Genomic DNA, 21,421 nt, shown 5'->3' with positions numbered 1-21,421 from the left:
GTGAATGTTGAGAAAAATTATATTGATACATGTGAAGTGGAGCATAGGATATGTACCTTAGGTAGGTACGAATAGGTATACATAATAATAGAATAAGGTTCATAATAGCGTTAGTTAGCAAGGATGTACTTCGTACCTAAAGTAAAAATGAAAAGGGCTGCAGGGATCTCCGCACGAAACCCCATTCCTCTCTCTTGGGTTTCTCTTGGGGTCTAAGCTTCGATATTGATCTCCCTTCATCCGATGCATAACCCCACATAATTAACTCACGTCAGCGACGAAGACGAAGTCGAAGTTTAATTGTTGATGATTAAACTTGTTGACGACCCATACAACCAACCATACAGCCATACAGCCATACCATACTATACAATTATAATCTCTCATCCAAGACGGCTAGCTGGGGCTTACTATATTTATGTGTGGTTCATTGCTGCATGATCGTGCATATCTATCTCCGAAATATCATCCCAGAGATACGTATTAACAAGTCTCATCTCACCAAAAACCCTCAACCGATTTTTTTGCGGCAATTTCTACATTACCGATAAGACTCACTTCGGCTGTTCAGCCACGAGGTTATTCCTATAGTAAGTCTATCTTTATTTACTCGTGATATAGGGTTATAAGTTTGTAATGTAATCCGTAACCGGTGCTTTACGTTGTTTTCCTTTCTATTAATGCAATCAAGCCGGACAAGCGGCCCTCCACACGGCTGACCCGGGGGGGAGCCGGGGGCCGAGGTTTCGGTCTCACCTCATCTAAATCACCCGGAGTGCCGGTGATTACTACATGTATCAGTTGCCACATGCCGCGCCAGCTTCGGTAGCACATGCATGCTACGATTGTATCCCCTGTCCAGTAATTAGCTCACATATTCTTATCATAATAAGAGCCTGTGACTTCTATATCTACTCTACTTACCTACATATATTCATCCATAAACCTATACGTTCTTATACGTTGACGATTCGCTTCATTGCTGCATCACTCTACCATGATCGATCCTATTATTACTAACACAATGGCGTCACAGACCTTAGACTTAGATCACCAGAACAAACACTTATTTAGAAAAGAACAAGATTTATCACATCCTTTGAGTCTCGCATTTAATCTATCAGAATCTCGCTTTTCTACTAGGTCGCCATCTATATCCTCCACTTCAAGTCAGGACACCATGTCGAGCAGCACTACTAATACATCTGCTTCATCGGACCAAGTGGTTGAAAATGCCTACTTCAGCTCTAACCCACCCCCCAAGGCTTTACCGCAACATGTTGCGGCCGCTGAATCGTTTATAAATCAACATGCGGCGGCTAACAGGCGAGTCGTTCTCGTCACCTCAGGCGGGACTACCGTGCCCCTCGAAAAGCAAACAGTACGCTTTATTGATAACTTCAGCGCCGGAACAAGAGGTGCCACGTCGGCTGAGTATTTTCTAGAGTCTGGATATGCTGTTATTTTCATGCATAGACAGTTCAGTTTACTCCCATACAGTCGGCACTATAGTCATTCTACAGACTGCTTCCTAGACTTTCTGCATGAGGACCCAGATGGCAGTGTCGTCGCTAACCCGTCGCACCAAGACAAGATGCTGCGTGTGCTACGCAAATATAACGCTGCTAAGCGACAGAATCTCCTACTGATGCTCCCGTTCGTTACTATCACCGATTATTTACACGAGCTACGCGCAGTAGCACAGCTCATGCGCCCACTGGGTCCTAACGGCCTATTATATCTAGCCGCGGCAGTAAGCGATTTCTTTGTACCGGAAGATCGCATGTCGGAACATAAGATTCAAAGCACAGATGCCACAGACATGCTCAAGAAACAAGGGCCGACGACAGTCACAAAGGAGGCTAGGGACTCGTCGAACCAAGAAGAGGAAGCGTTCGACAACTTTGACTCATCACCAACCGTGCCGCGGAGCAAGCGTCTTATCGTCGATCTAGATCCTGTGCCTAAATTCCTCAAAAATCTCGTAGACGGCTGGGCGCCCGAGGGTATGATTGTCTCGTTCAAGCTAGAGACTAACCCAGCGATCCTCGTCCATAAGGCCAAGTACTCACTCGAGCGGTATCAGCACCATCTCGTTATCGGAAACCTGCTGTCGACGCGAAAGTGGGAGGTCGTCTTCGTAGCGCCCAACCAAAAGGATAAGTGGATCCGCGTCCCCATCAACCGGCGCAAGAAGACGTTGAGCGGCGTCGAGGAATTGATCGGCGCATCAGACCAAAAGAGTGGAGAGAATAAGCCGTTAGATCCGGCGACTCTACCAGAGGGCGAACCCGAAATGGAGATTGAAAGTTTGATTATACCTGCCGTCGAGGAGCTACACTCGAAGCACATCGGGTTAGCTGCTGAGAGGAATGGGCCCAAGTAATAAGTTATTCGTTCCAAGTGAGTTGCTTTGTTAAATCATAGGCGGCGTTTTGTGTATATATTCCCAATGTCGATGTCCCTGGTAGAATCCAGTAATTTTATTTTTCTTGTTATAGCGTATCTATAACAAGAAACGAATATTTTCCAAGATTCCCATAGCTTTCTCGAATGTGAGTTAAGTCATTTATATGCAGTTTAGAATGACGTGATGTTGCGTGAAATTATATGGTAGTGGTATAGTTACTACTCGCTCTCCGATCATCAATGACAGTCTTTATAAGGATAGACATGTCCAGAAGCTACGAGTAAACAAGATTTTACAAATTAAAAACTTGGATATATCTCCAATAATATAACTATTTTATAAGCACTTGACTGCTCCATTACTGTCCTGTAAATGATAGATACCTGTTACCCCTGATGAGAGGGACCCACGATTGTAACGGTAACGAACAAGGCACAAATCATCATAAGAGTTGACTAGGTGATACGCTATTATGCCACCTAGCTTGCTTAATATCACAAATAAATTCGATCGGACTGATTAGAATCAATAGGGCTAGTAGAAACTACGCGTTTCACTAGATATATTATCCATATATTATCCATATAAAAGGTCCCTAACTTATAAAGGATTGTGATCCAATTCGGGGCAACCTACCAGACATAAATATACCATTCTAGGGCTTTCAGACTAGAGGATCGTTTTCTATGCTACTTATACATACTACGTCCTCGATAGAAACGGGTTGTCCTCCGTTTTCGGTAGCCTAATAATGATGTGAAAGAAATCTACCGGATTTGAGAAGAGACTGGAGGTCGAGTCCAAGGGACGATATATTCCGCTTAATGTTATGCGCTGATAATTTAGCAAGCTGTTAAGCACTTGAATACACATAGAAATTCACATGGACACGTAGACAAAGCCATAATACCCAACACCGCCGGACGCAGACTTTTGATGCTGCCTTCTTTGTGTCGTAATACGAACAAAAGTCCTGCTAAACTCGGGCAAGCTTTCCACCCCGCCATGTGCACCCGTAAGTTTCCTATTTTGTTGTTTGAGAACATCACATAGCATCGCCATGGCGCAAGCAGCCGGACCTTCGTGGGACGCAGATCTCAAATCTGTTGCTGCACAGCTACATGATAGACTGCTTAAAAAAGAGAAAGCAGTTAGTTTTAATACCGATTTCGATAAAGCCAAAGTCGAGAGCATTATACATGAGTTGTTGAATAGCTTGGTACCCGACTTGGCTAAGGTGCGACACGATGCTCTGGAAGAATCTCTAAAAACCGCTCAAGAAAGGCTCCATTTCGCAGTAGAGGACAAAGAGAAAGCTGAAGAGACCACTTCGACGTTGAAAACCGAATTGCTCGACGTTGAAGAGAAATACGATCATGCAATGACCGAGACTAAAAAAGAACACCAAAATCAGTTAATCCTTGTTGAGACTGAAAAATTTAAAAAGGACGACATGATCCAAGCGTTGAAAACAAACATAAGAGATATAGAGAACGAGAATAAACTGTTCATAGCACGAAAAGACCGTGACTTTAACGAACTAGATAAAAACTTTAAAAAACTGGCCGAGCAAAAGAAGCTTGACGATAAAGAGCTCAAGCGAATACGGGAGCATATGCGGCTGAGAGATGTAGACTTGAAACAAGAAAAGAACTGGGGGGAAGAGCAGAAACGTCAACACGATGAAAAGGATGAGGAATTGAAAAAGGCAAATAAAATGTTAGGTTCTGTCCTTAGGGAACTGGAAAAGGCCGAAAAACAGGTTGCTGCAAATGAAGAGAAAGAAAAAGAACTCAAGAATGAGTTGGATGAGAGAGAAAGAAAGATAGGGACGCTCGAGACAAAAGTAGCCGAATTTACCAGACTTAGGAGCGGAAGCGTCAGGAGTACGAGGACCTCATCGGACGCATCACAAAGGGGGGCAGGTAACCTAGGCAATGAACTCGAGGCTGAAAAAGATAGAGAAAATATCTTGCAACTTGATGCGCAGATTGTGGATCTTAACGGGGAATTGGCCGGTGTGCGAATAGAAGTCAAGCAAGTCCAAAAAGAGCGCGACGACCTCCAGGCACAGTTAAAGAAGGCCAATGTTAAGATCGACGAACTCAACAAGGAAGTCACTCGCCTCAAGCCATTCGAGGACCAAGCAAATACCCTCGCAATACGCGAGAGGGAGCTTCAATCCCAAGCCAAGGCCAAGGGGCAAGAGCTCAAAAAGGCCGAGGACGACCTTAACAAGGCAAATGCCGAGATTAAGAGGCTTCAGCGAGGCCCTGGGAGTAAAGCAACCACCCCGACGGTCGTCCCGGCGGCCGGACTTGACGCCGCAGTCGAGGAGTGCGAGAAAGAAAAAGCTCAACTCGGAAAGCATATCGAACAACTCGAGCAAGAGCTCGAACAGTTGCAGGAAGACCTCAAGAAGAACCCATCAGAAGACGAAATCAACGAGCTCCGCCGCCGCCTCGCTGAAGCAGAAGAAGAATTGAAGAAAAAACCATCGGAAGACGAGATCAACGAACTGCGTCGTCTCCTCGATGAAGCGGAGGAAGAGCTCAAGAAAAAACCATCGGAAGACGAGATCATCGAACTACGCCGGCTCCTTGCTAAAGCACAGGAAGACCTTACGAAGAACCCATCAGCAGACGAAATCAACGAGCTCCGCCGGCTCCTCACACAAGCGGAAAGAGACCTCAAAGCCGAGCAAGAAGCCCGCGCCCAGCTCGAAGAAACGCTCAAAAACTTGAGGCGAGAGGCACTCGCCAAAACTGCAGAACACGAGCGCGAAACGCGCCGCATGATCGCCGATCACGCAGCCCGCATCAAGAAGCTTGCCGCCGACTTCAAAGCAAAGCAGGGCAACACCAACGATATCAGCTCGGCCCTCGCCACGTTCTGGGAGGAGCTAGCCGAGAAGATCAGCGCGCGAAGCCAAGAAGTACAGGATATGTTCGAGAAGGAGCTCGCGGTGAACCACACGATGCGCGACCAATACGCGGAACGTTTGGCCCGCATGAACGAGGACATCAACCGCAACCCGCTAGCCCCGGAGACAGCGCTCGCCAGGCGCCGCGTCGCCGGCGTCGAGCGCGAGATCGAGCGCATGAACGGCATCATCGACACCATCACCAAGGAGGCCACCTGGTTCGAAGACGTGATGCCCGAATTTGCCGTTGGCGCACAGCACGCCCGCGACGTACGGACGGCAGCCGGCCAAGTAGCCGCCGCAACCACAGCTGCCGCCGAAGCCGCCCAGGCCGAAGCCGCCGCGGCTGCTGCTGCGGCTACCGCGCGCGCCGAGGCCGAATCGGCTGTCCTGCGCGCCCAGGCTCAAGCCGCTGTTGCACGAGCGGAAGCAGAAACGGCAACCGCGACGCAGAACCGAGTCATAGCCGAAACCCGGCGCGCGATGTGGCGGGATGGATGGCAGGGACTAAGAGGGCTATTCTGGCGCGACAGGTGGAACGTGGTTGCGATTGCGAACCTCTGGGTCATGTTTCTGATGGTGTTGCTGATGTTGGCGCACGCGCGGGAGATGGCGATTTGGAAGTCGGCGAACGCGCCGTTGCAGAGAGCTTTCTACGTCAATACGGTAGACCAGTCTGCTCTTTGTTTCAGACGGCCGTCGTGGGCTCTGCTGTGGGAGTTTATTATTGCGCTTTTTACTGGTCAGTTTTTTATGAAGATAGGTAATTAGGATATATTACCTACCCAGGTATGTACCTAATGTTAGGTATGGGATAGGATGTATGTTTTTGTAAGGGGTTTGTGGTCATGTTTGGAGTATTAGTTGGGATGTTAAGAGCTAAACCGAGGTTCATTTTGTCAAGTTAGAACTACGGGATATGCGGTATATGTATGAATGGAGGTTTAATTTGATTTAGTTATTTCATCTAGCTAGGTACCTATCTTTGGCATAAAATACTTAACAGGATTATTTGTCAAAATTTTTATTTTTTTTGAAGACATATCATATTCTAAATACTAAAGATGCGAGCTGACAAATGGATCGTATTTTAAGCATAATATTGGAACCGATTTGGAATTGAGTTTTGAATTAAAACAAATCCACTCCCCGCCGGTGAAGCAATTTATACAGTGCATATCGTAATTTATACGCCATTTATACTATAACTTAACCATGTTTTACACTGTTGAGGGTCCCATGATGTCAACTGTACGTCGGTGACCAGTTTCAGGAGACTTTACTGAACAGGGGAGGGGTTTAGTAACACCTAAGATTAATCATGGGTTATTTACATAGGTAAGTATATTTAGAAATAGTATCATAAGGTTGAATTCCAAATACTCATTATACCTAGGTAATGACACCAACTTATGAGAATGAATATTTATCAACCTCGGCTGAGGATATTGAAACCCACTCTCGATTCCATTATTATAAGTAAACCATCAAGACAAACATTCTTTGTCACACAAGTTCCACGACGTCACCAAGAATTAATATATAGAGGTTATCTAACGATAATCAACACTAAACATACCTTATACCCACAAACGAGGCTACAACCAAGACAAATACAACTCAACCACTCTCTCAACATGTCTTCTAAATTAGTCCCTTCCAACCCAAGCGATGTGGCCGTCATTCGGAATATTACGCCAAATATCGTGACCGTCTCTGTACCATTCGCACGAGTCGGCATCTTCCGCGTCGGTGGTCGCGGCACCATAAGTAAGCAAATCTCCAACTCCGGCTCCGAGCCTAAAATATCCTAACCAATCCCAGTACGCCTCACATCCGGTACCCTAGCAGTCTACTCCCCCGTAGCCTTAACCCCCGAGACGCAAGCCAAAGTCGCCGAGCTAGGCGGCCGCGTCGGGTACATCATCGCGGGGGATATAGAGCATCACATCTTCCTATCCGAGTGGGCGCGCGCATATCCCGACGCCAAACTTCTCGGACCCAAGGGCTTACAGGAGAAGCGCGAAAAAGTACAGGATGACGCCCGCATCGGGCACGAACCCTTTGCTCTCACATGGGACGCGTCGAATCGGCGCGACGTCGCTGGCGTCAGCGACGAGTTCGCAGCGGACTTCGAGGTCGAGTTTGTAGACGCGCACCCGAACAAGGAGGTCGTGCTATTCTACAAGCCAGACCGCGCGCTGATACAAGCGGACTTGCTATTCAACCTACCTGCTATCGAGCAGTACTCACGGGTTCCCGAGGCCGAGAAGAGTTCGCACGGCTTATTAAACCGGATATTCCTATCTATTAACAGCACGGCGGGGGAAGCAAAGGGGCTGAAGCGGTTCCTGTGGTACGTGCTTAGCAACGCGGGGGGAGATCGTGCGGGCTTCAACGAGAGCGTGCGGAAGATCGACGCGTGGGAAGCCGAGATCATTGTGCCGTGCCACGGGGAGACTGTGGAGAAGAATGGCGGGGAGCTGTTTAGGAAGGTGTTCGACTGGCATCTGCAAGGTCATAAGTGAGACTGCAGCTAAATGTTGGTGGCTGCTGATCACAGGAACTGTTGGTGAAACATGCCGGTTGGAGCTGAGTCGCCACTCTAAGGGTATAGTATATTGGCGTATGAGGAGTATATGGGGTGAGATATGTTCAAGATGATACCAGTGTATGTATGTATGTATATCTGTTAAGAATGCGTAACCTAATGCGAATCATGTTCACATATAGAGATGAGTATTAGTATTGGTATAGTACCTACATCACCCCTGAATCTCGACCCCGACGCGGACATATTTGAGCTCCCGGTTATATGAACTATCTCAGTGGACTATCCAAATCTCCATCGCCATCCATCCCAGCCGAGACACCATATCATCATCGCTTACACAATACTTACCATAACGCGCTTACACAAGACCTCCGTCCCACCCACCACCCGTAACACCAAATCTCCACCATCCCAGTTACTAGGTACTCCTCACGCGCACACACATACATACATAGGTATATATATACATATACACATACACATACACAGAAATATATATACCTTAACATAGCACATACCTTACCTTCGGCACACAGCTCACGTCACAACACATGTGAATCGCAAAACTCCGACCTGATCTAAGACAGCGCAGAGAAGGAAAAAAAGAAGCAATGGTGGAATCTCATTAGAACGACTCAAGTCATTTTCCCCGTTTCTGTTACCAATCCCTCCCATCGAACATTCCATAGCTGATCTGTCTGCCCAACCTAGTACATGTATGTACGCCTATATGTTCACCCGTACAACCCAAAACGCCCATGATACCCAGCCCCGTACTATCGTAAGGAAGGATTTGAGACATTCGAGAACAGTTGCCCTATTCGGAGAACTGTCACCGCTGCGCGTGTCTCTACGTAGTTTTTGTGTTCAACTTCTATTATCCGTCGTCAACGCAGCGAAGGAGAGCACGGCTCAACCATTGCTCTCTCTCTCTCTATCTCTCCTGTTTTTCTCGAAGTTATTAGTTTTTTTTTTCCGTTGATCCCAGTCTTAGTCTGATGATTGGAAATTTCGTATTCGTCTCCGTTCATCGTAACACCGCATCAAAGCGTCTTAATGTAGTTTGATCGATCTGATTCGCTTCACTTCACTTCGAAGAGCTCTTGCTATGATCCCTCGTCCGCTCGTGTCCGTGTTCTTCTGGACTCGAGTCGTCCTCGTCTGCGGCTTCGCTGTCATATGCATAGTCGTTGGAAGTTATCTTGAATAGGTCTTGCTTTGCCGGATGACCCTCATTCAATACCTATTTTCAATCTTCAAGTTAAAAAATAGTCCATACAGTATACTAGTTAGCTTGGATATAAGAATAAAGACGTACTGTGCAGAGTTTACATCGCTGGCCGAAATGTGCGACTTTGTTCTGGCAATTGACCGATCCCTGTTTTGGCTGTGTCAACGACGACGTCATCTTTCACTAAGAGAAAATTTCGAGAACTACTGACATAGTAGTTTGCACAATAGCAATGCATCTTGATCAGTTTTTATATTCAACGTTCCAGCACTGGGATGAAGTTGGAGAAGTGTGTGTGTGTGTTGAAGTGAAGAAATGTGTATATGAAGAGCTAACTCGATGGATTCTAGAGTCGTCTAGGTAAAAGTACTGTCTGTATTCAATATTCAATTACAACTTGTAAATGTTTAAGTAAAGTTAAGTTTCTGGTATTTAGCATGTGAAGAAGAAGAAACTTCCGTAGAGCATAAAGCTTCTGACGTGGGAGAGAAGAAGCCCCTTCTTATAACCGGACAAACTAACCACGCGAGATAAGGTCACATATAATATCTACATAAATACTAGATGTATATAATAAGTAATGCGAGTACTTAAACGTACGTAGATATTAGATACATAGATGGATACCTAGATGGATACTTAGGTAGATAGCTAGGTCAAACCCCGGTGGCTCCGATCGTGATGGTTTGCTTCAGCTCTTCCCTGGAGAGTTCCACAACAGCACACTAGCACGAGCTCCCCCCCGATCCAAACGGACCCTGTCCCGTCGAAGTCAAAACCTGGGGGGCTTAAGGTCATAGCTCCACTAGTCAGTCCTTTCCGGGTTTCTGGACGAGTCCATATTCCCTCTTGCCCCTTCGTGCTATGTACGTACGCTGGCGCGAAAGGCCCCGACAGCTCGGTACCTTATATACGCTTGCTCGCCAAGCTTGCTTTTCTATAACTATACGAGCGAGTAGTCATCGTTGTACTACTATTTATTTTACGCAAGGGAAGCGGGAATGAATACCTAGTTTACTTAGGTACGATGTAGAAGAGCTAGGCCGATAACGCAGCCAAGCAGGCCAAGCTAGAACATGTACGTGTATCTATACAACTATACGCCTATACGCCTATACGCCTATATATGTAGATATGTATGCTTATAAATATACGTAGGTGTATTCATATTCTACGGACGAACCTAGGCCTTTACCCTCGCACGACACGACCAGTTCGTCTCATCATTTCTCTTCTAACTATAGGTAAACAACTCCTAAGAGGCAACCTATTCGACAACTAAGCGCAAATGCCGCAAGAACCCGTCTAGTTTTGCCCGGTTTCACCACGCGAGCTCTCGGAGTATTTAGATTTAGCCCCGTATTGCGATCTCATACCGGCTTGTCGCACGATCAGTGCACGTACTCGAAGCACTTATACACATATAACATATACACCTATACATATATACCTATACATATTTGCATATACGTAACGCAGTAAATGGCAACTAAATAATTCTTGCTGGCGACTATTGCATTACTCGGTCTGGGAGGAAATTCCCCGAAATATGTTCTAGAACACCGTAGCTTTGCGATTTAGGAGGAGAAGTCTTTGACCAACCTAACGATGATGTCAAGCGTAACATTGCACCATCAAATACAATGCCGCTCTAATATGTCAAGATAAGCTTCTAGCCTCTTATATGCCGGGACGCCCCTCTAAGTAGTCATCAGAGTAGTAGACACAACAGAAAACGGCAGAAAACTCAGATAAGTAGACCCAATGCGGCGGTTGCAGTGGGAAAGCAGAGTTTCAATGGCTCTTCTATAAGTAGGTATATGTGTAGCTATACATACATTACTTACATGTGCATACATATACATACACGTACCTGGCCTATACCCACAAGTCTAGCGATTCCCGCGTTGCATCGTACCTATTGCAACCCATCGACCTACGACCTAATTTAGCATAATCTTCAAAATCCCATATCTCCTGTACGACGATTCTAGACCCAGATCTTGGACGGGTGAGAAGGACCGGAGCGAACACAACATCGACACCAGACCAACGTACGAGGCTCTCCAGATCTGAAAAAAATAAATCTCATCTCCATAATATCTACGGTATAGGTAGGTCGGATAGGAGGGCATGTACCTAAGGTAGACAGATAATAGTTTGCGAAACTAACTACACTACGCTGCTGCTGCATACCGGCCGGATGAGGGAATGCTTGCGCTGCCGGCTTGCGTTACCGAAGCGAAAGACAGTTTTGACTCGGTGAGACGCGTGTATGCCACCATACCACCAAAAACCACCAAAAACAACCAACTATCCAAGCATGTGAAGCAAAGCCCAGAGCACTAATCCACAAATATTCCATGACTTACCCCGTCACTACGCACATATCCTACAGTTAGTGTACACATCAGCGGTAAGAGATAAATAATAATAAAAAATAAAAAATAAGTTATGGGCATCCATCCCTTAACCTTCCGCTAAACCTTAAGACTTGAACCTCGTCAAGCTTAAGCTGAAGATCGACGTCTCTATAGCGTGATCTTCGGAACTCACTTCCCGTAGACTAATATCATCGTCGGGTCGAGGGGCCCCTCTACCGCTTGAACCACCTATATATGAAATACTGGACACCTACTTATCTTGGCTCACCGTTCCCGGCAGATAGCTTTTAGTCTAGTCTCCCGGTGACCTGGTTGGCACTCGAGTCAGGAAATCAGCTAGAACGATTTCGATTTCGACTCCGTAGATAAACATTCCCTAGACATACCTCTCGGATAGGGAGTAAGGCATAGTTGGACAATTAAGAAACTCCAGTTAGTCAGTAGGCCAAAGCAAGGAATCCAGCCTTGCAAGCTTTGCACTTAGGTAGGACCAAACACGAACAACTCCACGAGCACAGATCTAGAACACGAGCGAAAGAGGTAGTAGCACTGTCTTCCTAAGCCTTGGGGTTGGGTCCATAGTCTTCGGGTATTGTTGTGATTACGGTAGGGATTTCCTACTAGGTAGTTTCTAGGCACATCCTCCCTCTCCCTCTCCATCTCCCTCCACAATCCTAGGCGAACGTCCCGAGTCGCCTCTTCTGTCTTTCCTCCTCTTTCTTTCTTATGTTACGACAAGATGCTCGTTATTACTTGTCATAACTTCAACTTCACCTAACGCAGCGCAGACTGTGGCATATAACGAGTCCCCCTTTCCGGATTCTTCTTCACCTCTAAGTACAAGTTAGAGAGTTAGTTGCTAAGGGCCCCAGCAAAATCCAAAGTCCGCAGCCGACCTGTAATCCGGAAGCTTAAGGCACAATTAAAAACTATTTCCTCGCTACTGAAGACATTCTCAAAAATGAGGTAGAAAGGAAAATGAAATATGCTGGCCAGATAGACGAGAAACCCCCGGCCGCATATATGAATTCGCATGCTTATCCAGTATCTCCTGGTCCTACACGGTCTGGGCCGAGCTAAAACCCCAAATGATCAGATGAGAGCTAGGCATGGCTTACGAGCAGGCATTTCGTCTGCTTTAGGGCCTTGATTAATAGATATAGTACGAAAATAGAGATCAAGGCGCGAGCATCTCAGACTTCCGATTGTTTTTCCAGAAGTCGAGAGCCGCGACTACATCGCCGCCGGCTTCATCTTCGTAGGCGAACAGGATCTACATAGGAGTTAGTAATTTCGTACCTCATTAAACTAATCGAGTTATAACTCACCTCATGTGTACTACTGTGTAGCATCCGGATGTTCTTATGTGGGACGATATGGACTGCTCCACTTTCAATGTTCCTGAGCTCAATGAAATTTGGCTCGAACGCCAAAATCCACGGGTAGGATAGTGCAAATGCTTGTGGCGTTCCCTCCCAATCAATACGCCATTCCGGTCTCGCTCTCCAACCGTTCCGGTTGACGAAGAACGAGAACTCTGAGTAGTTGAGAAGGAATTCTCCGTTGAGCCGTTCTATATGGATCGGTTTCACACCTTCCTTCCTTGCGACGAAGTCCAGCGACGTATCGGCCTGGTCTAGTAACGACTGCGTTTCAAGCGTTTCAAGAGAGACGACTTCGAACCCTCTCGCGCATGCCACACAGAGCTTGCTCTTTAGGAAGTGAACTGAAGACGATTCTGTCGGGATGTAAAACTCTTTAAACGCTTTCAACTCATCCTGACCGGCGTTGAACATCTTGCCGAACCCTTTCTGCTTCTTGCCCTTACTCATCGAGTCATTTGGTTCGTACACCTTGATCGTAGTCGAAAGTGCACTAGACTTGACACAACAGACCAGATGCCTACCTAGACAGATACCTGTTTTGAAGAAATTACAGTTGCTTTGGATCTTCTTAGGCCTCTTCGCAAGTGCTGGCTCGTTCGGATCCAATGCTGCAAGCGAGTATGATGATAATGTCTTGTTCGATAAGACCAGCAAAAGACCATACTCTTCCAATACATCAACCTGCGTGACGTGCTGCGCTTCGATGACGCGCTTAGGCACCTGGTCTTTAGCCTTACGATCAGACACGTAGATGCCATGATCAGTGCCGATAATTAGTTTGCGGCCACCATCTGTTAGTCTAGTTAGCAAAGGTCAAACATCTAGTGCATCATACACTCCTTACCGAAAGGCGTCACAGCGTTGACAAGGTTGCCAGCTTGGAAGAAATTAGAAGAGAGGGTGTTAACGTTGAAGAAGTCAGCTCGTGCTCGGAGACGCTGTTGAGCTGAGTCGATGAACTCGAGCCACTTTTTCCTCGCTGTCTGATTCGATGCGTACAAAACTTGCTCGTAGTAATTTTTGCCTAGATGTCGGAAGGTGATAGGCCAACCTTCCGTGGCCTTCTTATCGGAATCTTTGCCGCGGAAAGGCAAGTTCGAGGACGCTCGTTTTATTCCTGCCTGAGGAATGACTTCGTCCATTTCTTTAATAGAGAGCAGCTCTAGCGGGATTGGCTAGATAGTTAAGATTAGCCACTGAATTCTGACATATTAGAGATAGTTGATTACTTACCCTTCTGTAGGCTTTCACTTCTTCGCCCTTGCCAACTTGCTTTATCCGCACCAGGAGAACAGCATGGTCAAACAGGAAAGCCGTGATATCCGTAGGATCTGTAGGAGACTTCTTGAACTGGGTCTTGAATACTAGTTCACGGCCGGGTTCTGTCAACTTAAGGTCGACACGATCGGCAGGGCGGAACTTCAGTTGTTCGTGTAGACGGCGCAGGTTAAACCGGTTCTCAGCTTTACCAGACTCGGCATTGACTCTGCTCAGCAAGTCACGAATCGTAACAAGAACTTTCGGAATATCCTCCTTATCGGGGTTGCCATCTTCCGTATATTTCAAGACATTCTCAAGGAGCAAGGGATAACGAGCAAGACGTGTTGTAGGTTTAGTCAAGTAACCATTCAACTCCAACTTTCTCGACTCCTTTCTCCTTTCGATCTCCTCGACGAATTTGGCAAAATAGGGGTTGCTCGATCGCTCGTTTTCAAACTCAAACTTGGCTTCAAGTTGCTTCGAACCGTACAAGATGAATGGCTCGAACTGAGGAACGATTTCCAGGAAAATATCACCGAGGTTCTTGACTACAGGATTCTTTTGTTGCCTCTCTGTCAAAGCCTTGGCAAATCTTGAACTAACAGAGTGAATGCTAGGATGATCGATAATGTTGCTGAAAATATTCTGCACAACGTTTTCCCTCCTTGCAGCGGGAATAGGCGAGCCCTTCGAGCGCAATGGCAAAATCCAGAAATCTCTGAGATATTCGAGATCTTTGACAAAGTCTCTTTCGGTATAACAAATTTCGGAAATAACTTCTTGCCTCTTCTTTTCCCTATCACCGACACTCTCGGCGATCTCCTTGGGGACGGTATTAATCCAGAGCTTCTGTTCGTCTGTTTGGTCCACATCGTCGTTGATAGTAGCGTCCTGGTCTTTCCTAAGGCCAACCTGTGGCTTGAGGTTAAGTCGAGACACCTGTTCTAATCTTCGTGGACAGGCGATCGAATAGCAAAGCTGGTCCCTTGTGCATGTCGGAGAATAACATTCGGAGAGCAGGACGAATACACCATTGACTGGGTGCTTCTCTTCTGGCTCATCCATAAGAGTCTCCCTAAATTGATACATCTCAGACGATGAGTCTCGTAATCGGTGTTCGTAAGTGACATCGTGAAAAAATTTCTGCGCATCAAGAGCTCGACCAAGGAGTAACGCTAAGTTTCGATCTGTAGTTCTAATGATATACGACAGGACATCAACGGCCTCAGAACCGCTAAAGGCATTCTTGTAGGTCAACTCGTTCTTCGTCCGGTCGCCCGTGATTATCTTTTGGCGGAAACATTCGGCGACTCTCGAGAGAAGGGCAGGGTAAACCAACGGCGGTCGGATCTTGGCGGTAGGAGGTCGTTCACCCTCAATTGATTTCGATAGGGATGGCCGGTGAACTAGCTGCTGTGGCTGCTGCTGAAGCTGTTGTCGAGCTTGTTCGGAAGTCTCAGGGACAATGGTACTAGCCATTGACATGGTGCGACTGTGGTCTCCGGCAACAGTCGAAGATGCCATGCTCATTGTCCTCGTTGCAGTACCCGGCGCAGATGTGTATCCGTTAAACGTGGGGTATCCGCCCGCATTCCCATTCGTTGCGGGAGCCTCGTTCGAAGGCGCCCTCATACGGTTGGGAATAACTCGGCCGCTCATCATCTGATGAGCATCACGATCGGGAGGATAGCCAGTCATCGACATCGATCGATCGTCATGACGCTCGGGGACTACTCGACCTTGTGCGGTTGTGCGAGACGACATCGTAGTCTGCGGAGGAGCCCGGAAATTATTCGGTTGGTTTTGATAGGGGGCGGGCGATGGCTGATATGCCGGCTGCCGTGGCATGCTAGCGAGAGACTGAGATCTATACGGGTCATCACGCATAGCAGGGGCAGATCCGGCTCCTCCCTGATACATTCGGGGAGCTGGGTTTCGCGGAGGATATCCTGACGGGGCAGGTCCCCTCGAGTCGAATCGAGGCTGTCCTTGGGGCGGAGGGCCAGGATAAGGCCTTTGATTCGGTCCAGGAGGCGGCTGTCTTCCATACTGCCCTGGCATCGGGGGATAACCTCCAGAAGGGTTTCGCTGACTTTGATAGTAACCATTGGCCATACTCGTATCCATAGTCCTAGTTCGACCAGTGTCTTCATAGCCCCTTTGTTGCTGGGGTCGTGGAGGGGGCCGTCGCTGCATATCATGCTGCATGCTTGACACGGACGACATAGTCTGGGTTCTACCCTCTTGCGGCTGCACGTTCGGCGTGTAGCCTTGCGACGACGAGGTCATAGTCCCGGTTCGTCCTGGAGGGGGGGCGGAACCGAAAATGTTGGAGAATGCGGCATCTCGCTGATTATTCGAGGCCGGGCCATATCGCCGTTGGTCGTATGTGTAATCAGCCATTCTCGTAGTCCTAAAAAGGGTGAGGTTACGTAGTCAGCAACAGATTCGTCGTCCAGAGGTATAAGAACGAGGTTTAAAAAAAATTATCAAATTATACGGCGGTGCCGGTAAGGTTGTACAAACACCACTTCGCATACGCAGGTGCAGCTTCGTATCAATACAAGATCCAGGGGTGTAGCGTCACGTCACTTACTCTTACAAAAGCCTAGGCGGCCGGGAGCCTAGACAAGAGACTGGGATAGTCCGCAGATGGAGATAAAGGGGTGATTGCCGACACTGACGACGGACTCACCGCCGTGGGTGGACGGCCGTGATGTGCGAGCGATATCCTACTCCCTTTTAACTTATCCAGCCTTTTCGTTCTTCCAGAGGGTTTTTTTTTTCTTTCCCCCTTTCGTCTTTCGCCTAAAAATGTACAGGTTCCCGCTAAGTTAATAATTGGATGCAAATCGCTAGTGGAACGGGATAACAAGTGATTTGGAGGGGAGCGATGAGCAAGACGTCGGCATCGAATCGAATAGGTGGGTTTTAGGGACAGGAAGGGAGAGGTCGGGTTAGGTAGGATTTGAATGGGCGCTGTACGGTAATCTGTACAATATGTACAATCTGTACACTGATTGATATGATCAAGGATCAGAAGAGCAAGGACAATTGGTGTCTGCTTCAAACTGCTAAGAACTGGACCCCGGCACCTGGGCACCTGGGCAGGACTAACAATAGGCCCGGGTTATCATCGGCTAGGGATTTCCAGTTAGGTAAGGAGTTACAAACTTGGGTACCTCATAGGGTCGGTCAGTTGGTCACATGGAAGCGTTACTTATAGTCGTTAATTGAAATACCTAGGTACCTGTAGCAATTACCTTTTTTACAGGAGCGTTGAACATCGCCATATAAAAAATATAGGGACCTATATACCTATATATGTATATATATTACGTGTTCGCGACTATAGAAGGTGCGATAGCGTGTACGTCTTTTAGTTTGACCGAATTATAGTTCAACGGGAATTGAAATAATAGATCAATTGGCTACAAACTGTATTACAATATGTACTAGCGGAAAGTGAATCTACAGCCTGCATATCAACATATGCACTGGTGCAGCTAGATGACGACTTTAACATTTCGTTGCAACAGAAGGGACGCCACGGACCATCTTCTCCTGCGCATTCTAATTGAACGAATACGACAGACCCGTAAACCCGTGTAATATATTGACTCGACTCAAATCCTATTGTCAGCTAATTTGAGCCATTGAATCTGTTTCGGGATTCATCCATCAAAAATGAAAAATTAGGACCGTAACTACAGGTATCGTTAGTAGGTATCAAAGCTTATTTCTGGGCTAAAGAAGATAGCTCATGCATAATTCACTGGATGATGCGTAACAAATCCGCGTATATAAATATTATGGGGTAGTTATCAGCTAGTGAGCATTCATTGGTTCATTTGGGTAACATAGTTCATAGTTAGAACCGTTAGGTAATTAAACAATCACGTGGTCTCGGGTCAGTAAGGTTCCATGTTCGAAAGCCGCGTTTGGTTTCAAGGCAAGTTCAGCTGGTTTAGCTTCATATTCTATCGAGGCTCGACAGGTTCGGCAACGACAACTCTCTATATTCCCCGAGCCCAATTATTTCTCTTCCCTCAAACAGTTTGTGGAAATTCAAGAATAATATCCATCATGGTCGAATCAGAGATCGCGCCTAAGTTTGCCCCCTTCTTCGGCATGGTAAGCTCGAGATTCCATCAGTTCCGTTGATTTGAAGCTCCCTTAATTACCAGTCTTAATTACCAGTACTGACAACATCCTCGACAATGTAGGCCGGCATTGCGTCCGCCATGATCTTCGGATGTATGATCCCCGAATAGCGCATCGTTCCTTAATGATACCGTGTACTAAGACAATAATAATATAGGCATTGGGGCAGCATACGGAACAGCAAAGTCAGGAATCGGTATCGCAGGCGTGGGTACCTTCAGGCCAGACTTGATTATGAAGGTTTGTTAAAACCCTAGTCCAGCGCATTCCGTGCTGGTTTCCTTTGCCGTAGCAACTAGCTTTCTAATATGACGATTACTATAGTGTCTGATTCCCGTTGTCATGTCCGGAATTATCGCAGTTTACTCGCTTGTCATCGCCGTCCTAATCGCCGGTGACATGGACCCACCGTCACGACAGAGTTACAGCTTATTTACGTATGTCCCGAATACCATATTTTGAACGAATAGGAAAGCTCGGATGAAACTGATGTCTAAAATAGGGGCTTTATGCATCTAGGATGTGGACTCTCGGTCGGATTCACGGGCCTGGCTGCTGGATACTGCATCGGGATTGTTGGTGACAAGGGGGTCCGCGCGTACATGGAGCAGTCGAGAATATTTGTTGGCATGGTTCTGATTCTCATTTTCGGTGAAGTTTTGGGACTCTACGGGTAAGTCCAGACCTCTACAACATGACAAAATATCCTTACTCACCGCACATAGTCTCATCGTAGCACTTATCCTCAACACCAAGAGCAAGGGCTAAGCTATTCGAACTCGAGCGGTACCATATTTCATAATGGTCACTAAGTGTTCACATAAAGAAGCATCAACAAACTCAGTCTGTAAGGACAAAGTGTAATCAGTAGCTACATGGTCGATGGCGTTTTACGGGTATGTAGAACTAAGGGTAACCATTAGAATCGTTGACGGTTGGTAGGTCAATATTCGGTCAGATGTACGACCAAGGCCTCCATTGATGAATAAGATATTTTGAACTACAAGCTGGAGATTCATCACAAGCAAGGTTCTTCAAATATGTGTTAAATTGATGCTAAATAGGAGCTGGCTAGCTACTGCATAGCCCAAAGGAATGTGGAAAGAAATGGATAATCAATCCCCTCGCAACATATCTCATGACCTCATCCATTCATCCACATAGACATCCCGAATGTTGAAACCTAATCAGAAAAAGAATATGTCCCCTGAACCTGTCTAGCATGCCTAACCGACGCCAAAACGGTAGCGCCGCCCAAATGCGTATGATGAAGAGACGAAATAAAATAAGGCGCCAAAAGGAACGGAAAGAAGTGTAACGCAGCCATTACCAGTCCTGGCCGCAGTTTCCTCTCCAGGGGAGATGATCAGCCCAATATCGCAATCTCTATTGCGAGGGAAACAATTCTTATGTGACAGGTTCAGTAGGCTGTTCATCGACCAAAGCGGCGAGCGAGTCTCCCACGACTATCGATGTTAGTGCGGAAGCTGCTCCAACCTCGCTCGCGTTCCTCTGCACCTCTCGTCTGACCTAATGGTTAAAAGTGTTAGCACTCGGATCCTCGATATCGTGTTAACCAAAATATCCATGGGGCTCATCAGCCGAGGTTTCTATTATGTATAAAAAATTGCATCAAAGCTGAAAGTTTTGAAAAACCTACCCAGAAACCAATCCCAGTGTCTGTCCTCGCGAATCAGAACATCATCTCCATTCTGTCTTGCTAGTCTCTCGCTTCTCGCCTTCGCAGCCGCTTCCTCTCCAACCAGGTACGGATCTTCGAGAGGCCGCACTTTATAGGGGTCAGCATCGTCGGCCGCAGCCACAGCGTTCATGCGTTGGACTGCCGACCGCAAGGCGCTTTCGACTCCCCCCCAGTGAGACCCATTAGCAGCAGATACGCGACGGTGGGCAACCCTCTGATAGTGGCGAGCTGTCGGGTTGCTGCTCATTGAGGACCAGCTTGGGACTTGGAAATGGCCGAGGTGTGGTACCTCGCTACGACGGCGCGGAGAGGGTATCCGTGGTAAACCGGCTCCCGGTGCAAATGTTGAGGTCATGGGAGTTGGCGTCGGGGATGGGTTCAGCATGGACGTATACCGTGGCGGCGATGCCAACGGCGAGCCTCGCGGCTCCGGTGGTGTGTACTCGGGTACATTTTCGTTCGTAGGTATCGTTGAGTGATATGACGGCGCTTCGGACACTATTACAAATCTCTTTGTTAGCTCTTCCTACCATACGTCTAATATCGGTGAAAGAAGTGCCCTCACTATAAGAAGGGGCTGCTGAACGAACAGAAGCCGTCTCAAAATCCTCGGCGCTGAGAATTTCCAAACGGGATGGCCCGTTATAGATAACTGTTTCGGTTGCCATTGTATAGACTAGATATTTGAGCCTCACGAGTGAAGGCGACGGAGTGGTGAGCGTTAGGGGGGTAAGTTCGGTGAGAGCACTTCGCACATCTGGTCGAAGAGCCCCCTTATTATTCAGGCCTAACACTCAGTGCGAGAGCCAAAACATCAAAATTAAATGAATCAGAAAATCACAACCATGAAATTAAGCCAGATAACAACTTGAGACAAGATAACTTTCTCCGGAGGGTTAGGCTAGGAATGACAGCTTGACTTAAACAAAAGACCAATATAGGTAAGGGTTCACAATGAGGAAGACTAGTCACGACGAAAGCGAGCACACCACCACTCAGCTTCCTTCTCCAGGTACGTATGTAGGCAGGTAGGGTTCAAGCTAGAGAAAGCTTGAAGAGATAGATGAAGCGTGGTGTGAGGTGTGATATGAGGTGTGCTATGAGATGTATGCTGTGTATGCACACGTGAGAGTTGCAGAGAAGAACTGCTAAGATAGGGATGGTATGGAGGGACAAGAACGGGAACGGAGTGAAGCACACAACCATCCACCATCCACCACCCACCACGATGGATGGGGTTTACATATGCAAGATTCTACTGGCCCCGTTCCGTCTCACTCTTGGTCTCGCTGTCGTGCTACCTTCTATACAGGGCCGAGCTGCGTCACGAATATCTAACCCGTGGAACCTGCAAGCCCCGACTATGTTTCTCCGTACAGTAGTAGTATTAAAAGAGACAGTTCGTGGA

General features: G+C 47.1%; 6 protein-coding genes across 6 annotated transcripts; 4 read left to right on the top strand and 2 right to left on the bottom strand.

Annotated features, from left to right (window-relative positions):
* Positions 1-1,180: 1,180 nt before the first annotated feature.
* On the top strand, positions 1,181-2,386 carry GL218_02893 (Phosphopantothenate-cysteine ligase CAB2; the record flags this gene model as incomplete). The annotated part of the gene is made up of 1 exon (XM_033579433.1): positions 1,181-2,386. The coding sequence occupies one exon, from the start codon at positions 1,181-1,183 to the stop codon at positions 2,384-2,386; it is 1,206 nt and encodes a 401-aa protein (XP_033436539.1).
* Positions 2,387-3,470: 1,084 nt separating this feature from the next.
* GL218_02892 (uncharacterized protein) lies at positions 3,471-6,104 on the top strand (the record flags this gene model as incomplete). Its single annotated transcript, XM_033579432.1, has 1 exon — positions 3,471-6,104. One exon carries the CDS (start codon positions 3,471-3,473, stop codon positions 6,102-6,104), a length of 2,634 nt encoding a protein of 877 aa, XP_033436540.1.
* An 866-nt stretch (positions 6,105-6,970) lies between these two features.
* Positions 6,971-7,861, top strand: GL218_02891 (uncharacterized protein; the record flags this gene model as incomplete). The annotated part of the gene is made up of 2 exons (XM_033579431.1): positions 6,971-7,103; positions 7,158-7,861. The coding sequence occupies 2 exons, from the start codon at positions 6,971-6,973 to the stop codon at positions 7,859-7,861; spliced, it is 837 nt and encodes a 278-aa protein (XP_033436537.1).
* Positions 7,862-12,679: 4,818 nt separating this feature from the next.
* GL218_02890 (Rho1 guanine nucleotide exchange factor 1) lies at positions 12,680-16,550 on the bottom strand (the record flags this gene model as incomplete). The annotated part of the gene is made up of 4 exons (XM_033579430.1): positions 12,680-12,775; positions 12,831-13,678; positions 13,732-14,062; positions 14,121-16,550. 4 exons carry the CDS (start codon positions 16,548-16,550, stop codon positions 12,680-12,682), a joined length of 3,705 nt encoding a protein of 1,234 aa, XP_033436538.1.
* A 1,683-nt stretch (positions 16,551-18,233) lies between these two features.
* On the top strand, positions 18,234-19,079 carry GL218_02889 (V-type proton ATPase 16 kDa proteolipid subunit 2; the record flags this gene model as incomplete). The annotated part of the gene is made up of 6 exons (XM_033579429.1): positions 18,234-18,281; positions 18,374-18,404; positions 18,469-18,551; positions 18,636-18,748; positions 18,814-18,984; positions 19,037-19,079. The coding sequence occupies 6 exons, from the start codon at positions 18,234-18,236 to the stop codon at positions 19,077-19,079; spliced, it is 489 nt and encodes a 162-aa protein (XP_033437331.1).
* A 664-nt stretch (positions 19,080-19,743) lies between these two features.
* GL218_02888 (uncharacterized protein) lies at positions 19,744-20,681 on the bottom strand (the record flags this gene model as incomplete). The annotated part of the gene is made up of 3 exons (XM_033579428.1): positions 19,744-19,841; positions 19,972-20,511; positions 20,579-20,681. The coding sequence occupies 3 exons, from the start codon at positions 20,679-20,681 to the stop codon at positions 19,744-19,746; spliced, it is 741 nt and encodes a 246-aa protein (XP_033437330.1).
* Between the last annotated feature and the right edge of the window lie 740 nt (positions 20,682-21,421).

Source organism: Daldinia childiae (assembly GCF_008694065.1).
Source record: "Daldinia childiae strain JS-1345 chromosome Unknown Scaffold3, whole genome shotgun sequence".
Taxonomy (NCBI): Eukaryota; Fungi; Ascomycota; class Sordariomycetes; order Xylariales; family Hypoxylaceae; genus Daldinia; species Daldinia childiae.
This window is presented reverse-complemented; position numbering and strand designations above follow the sequence as displayed.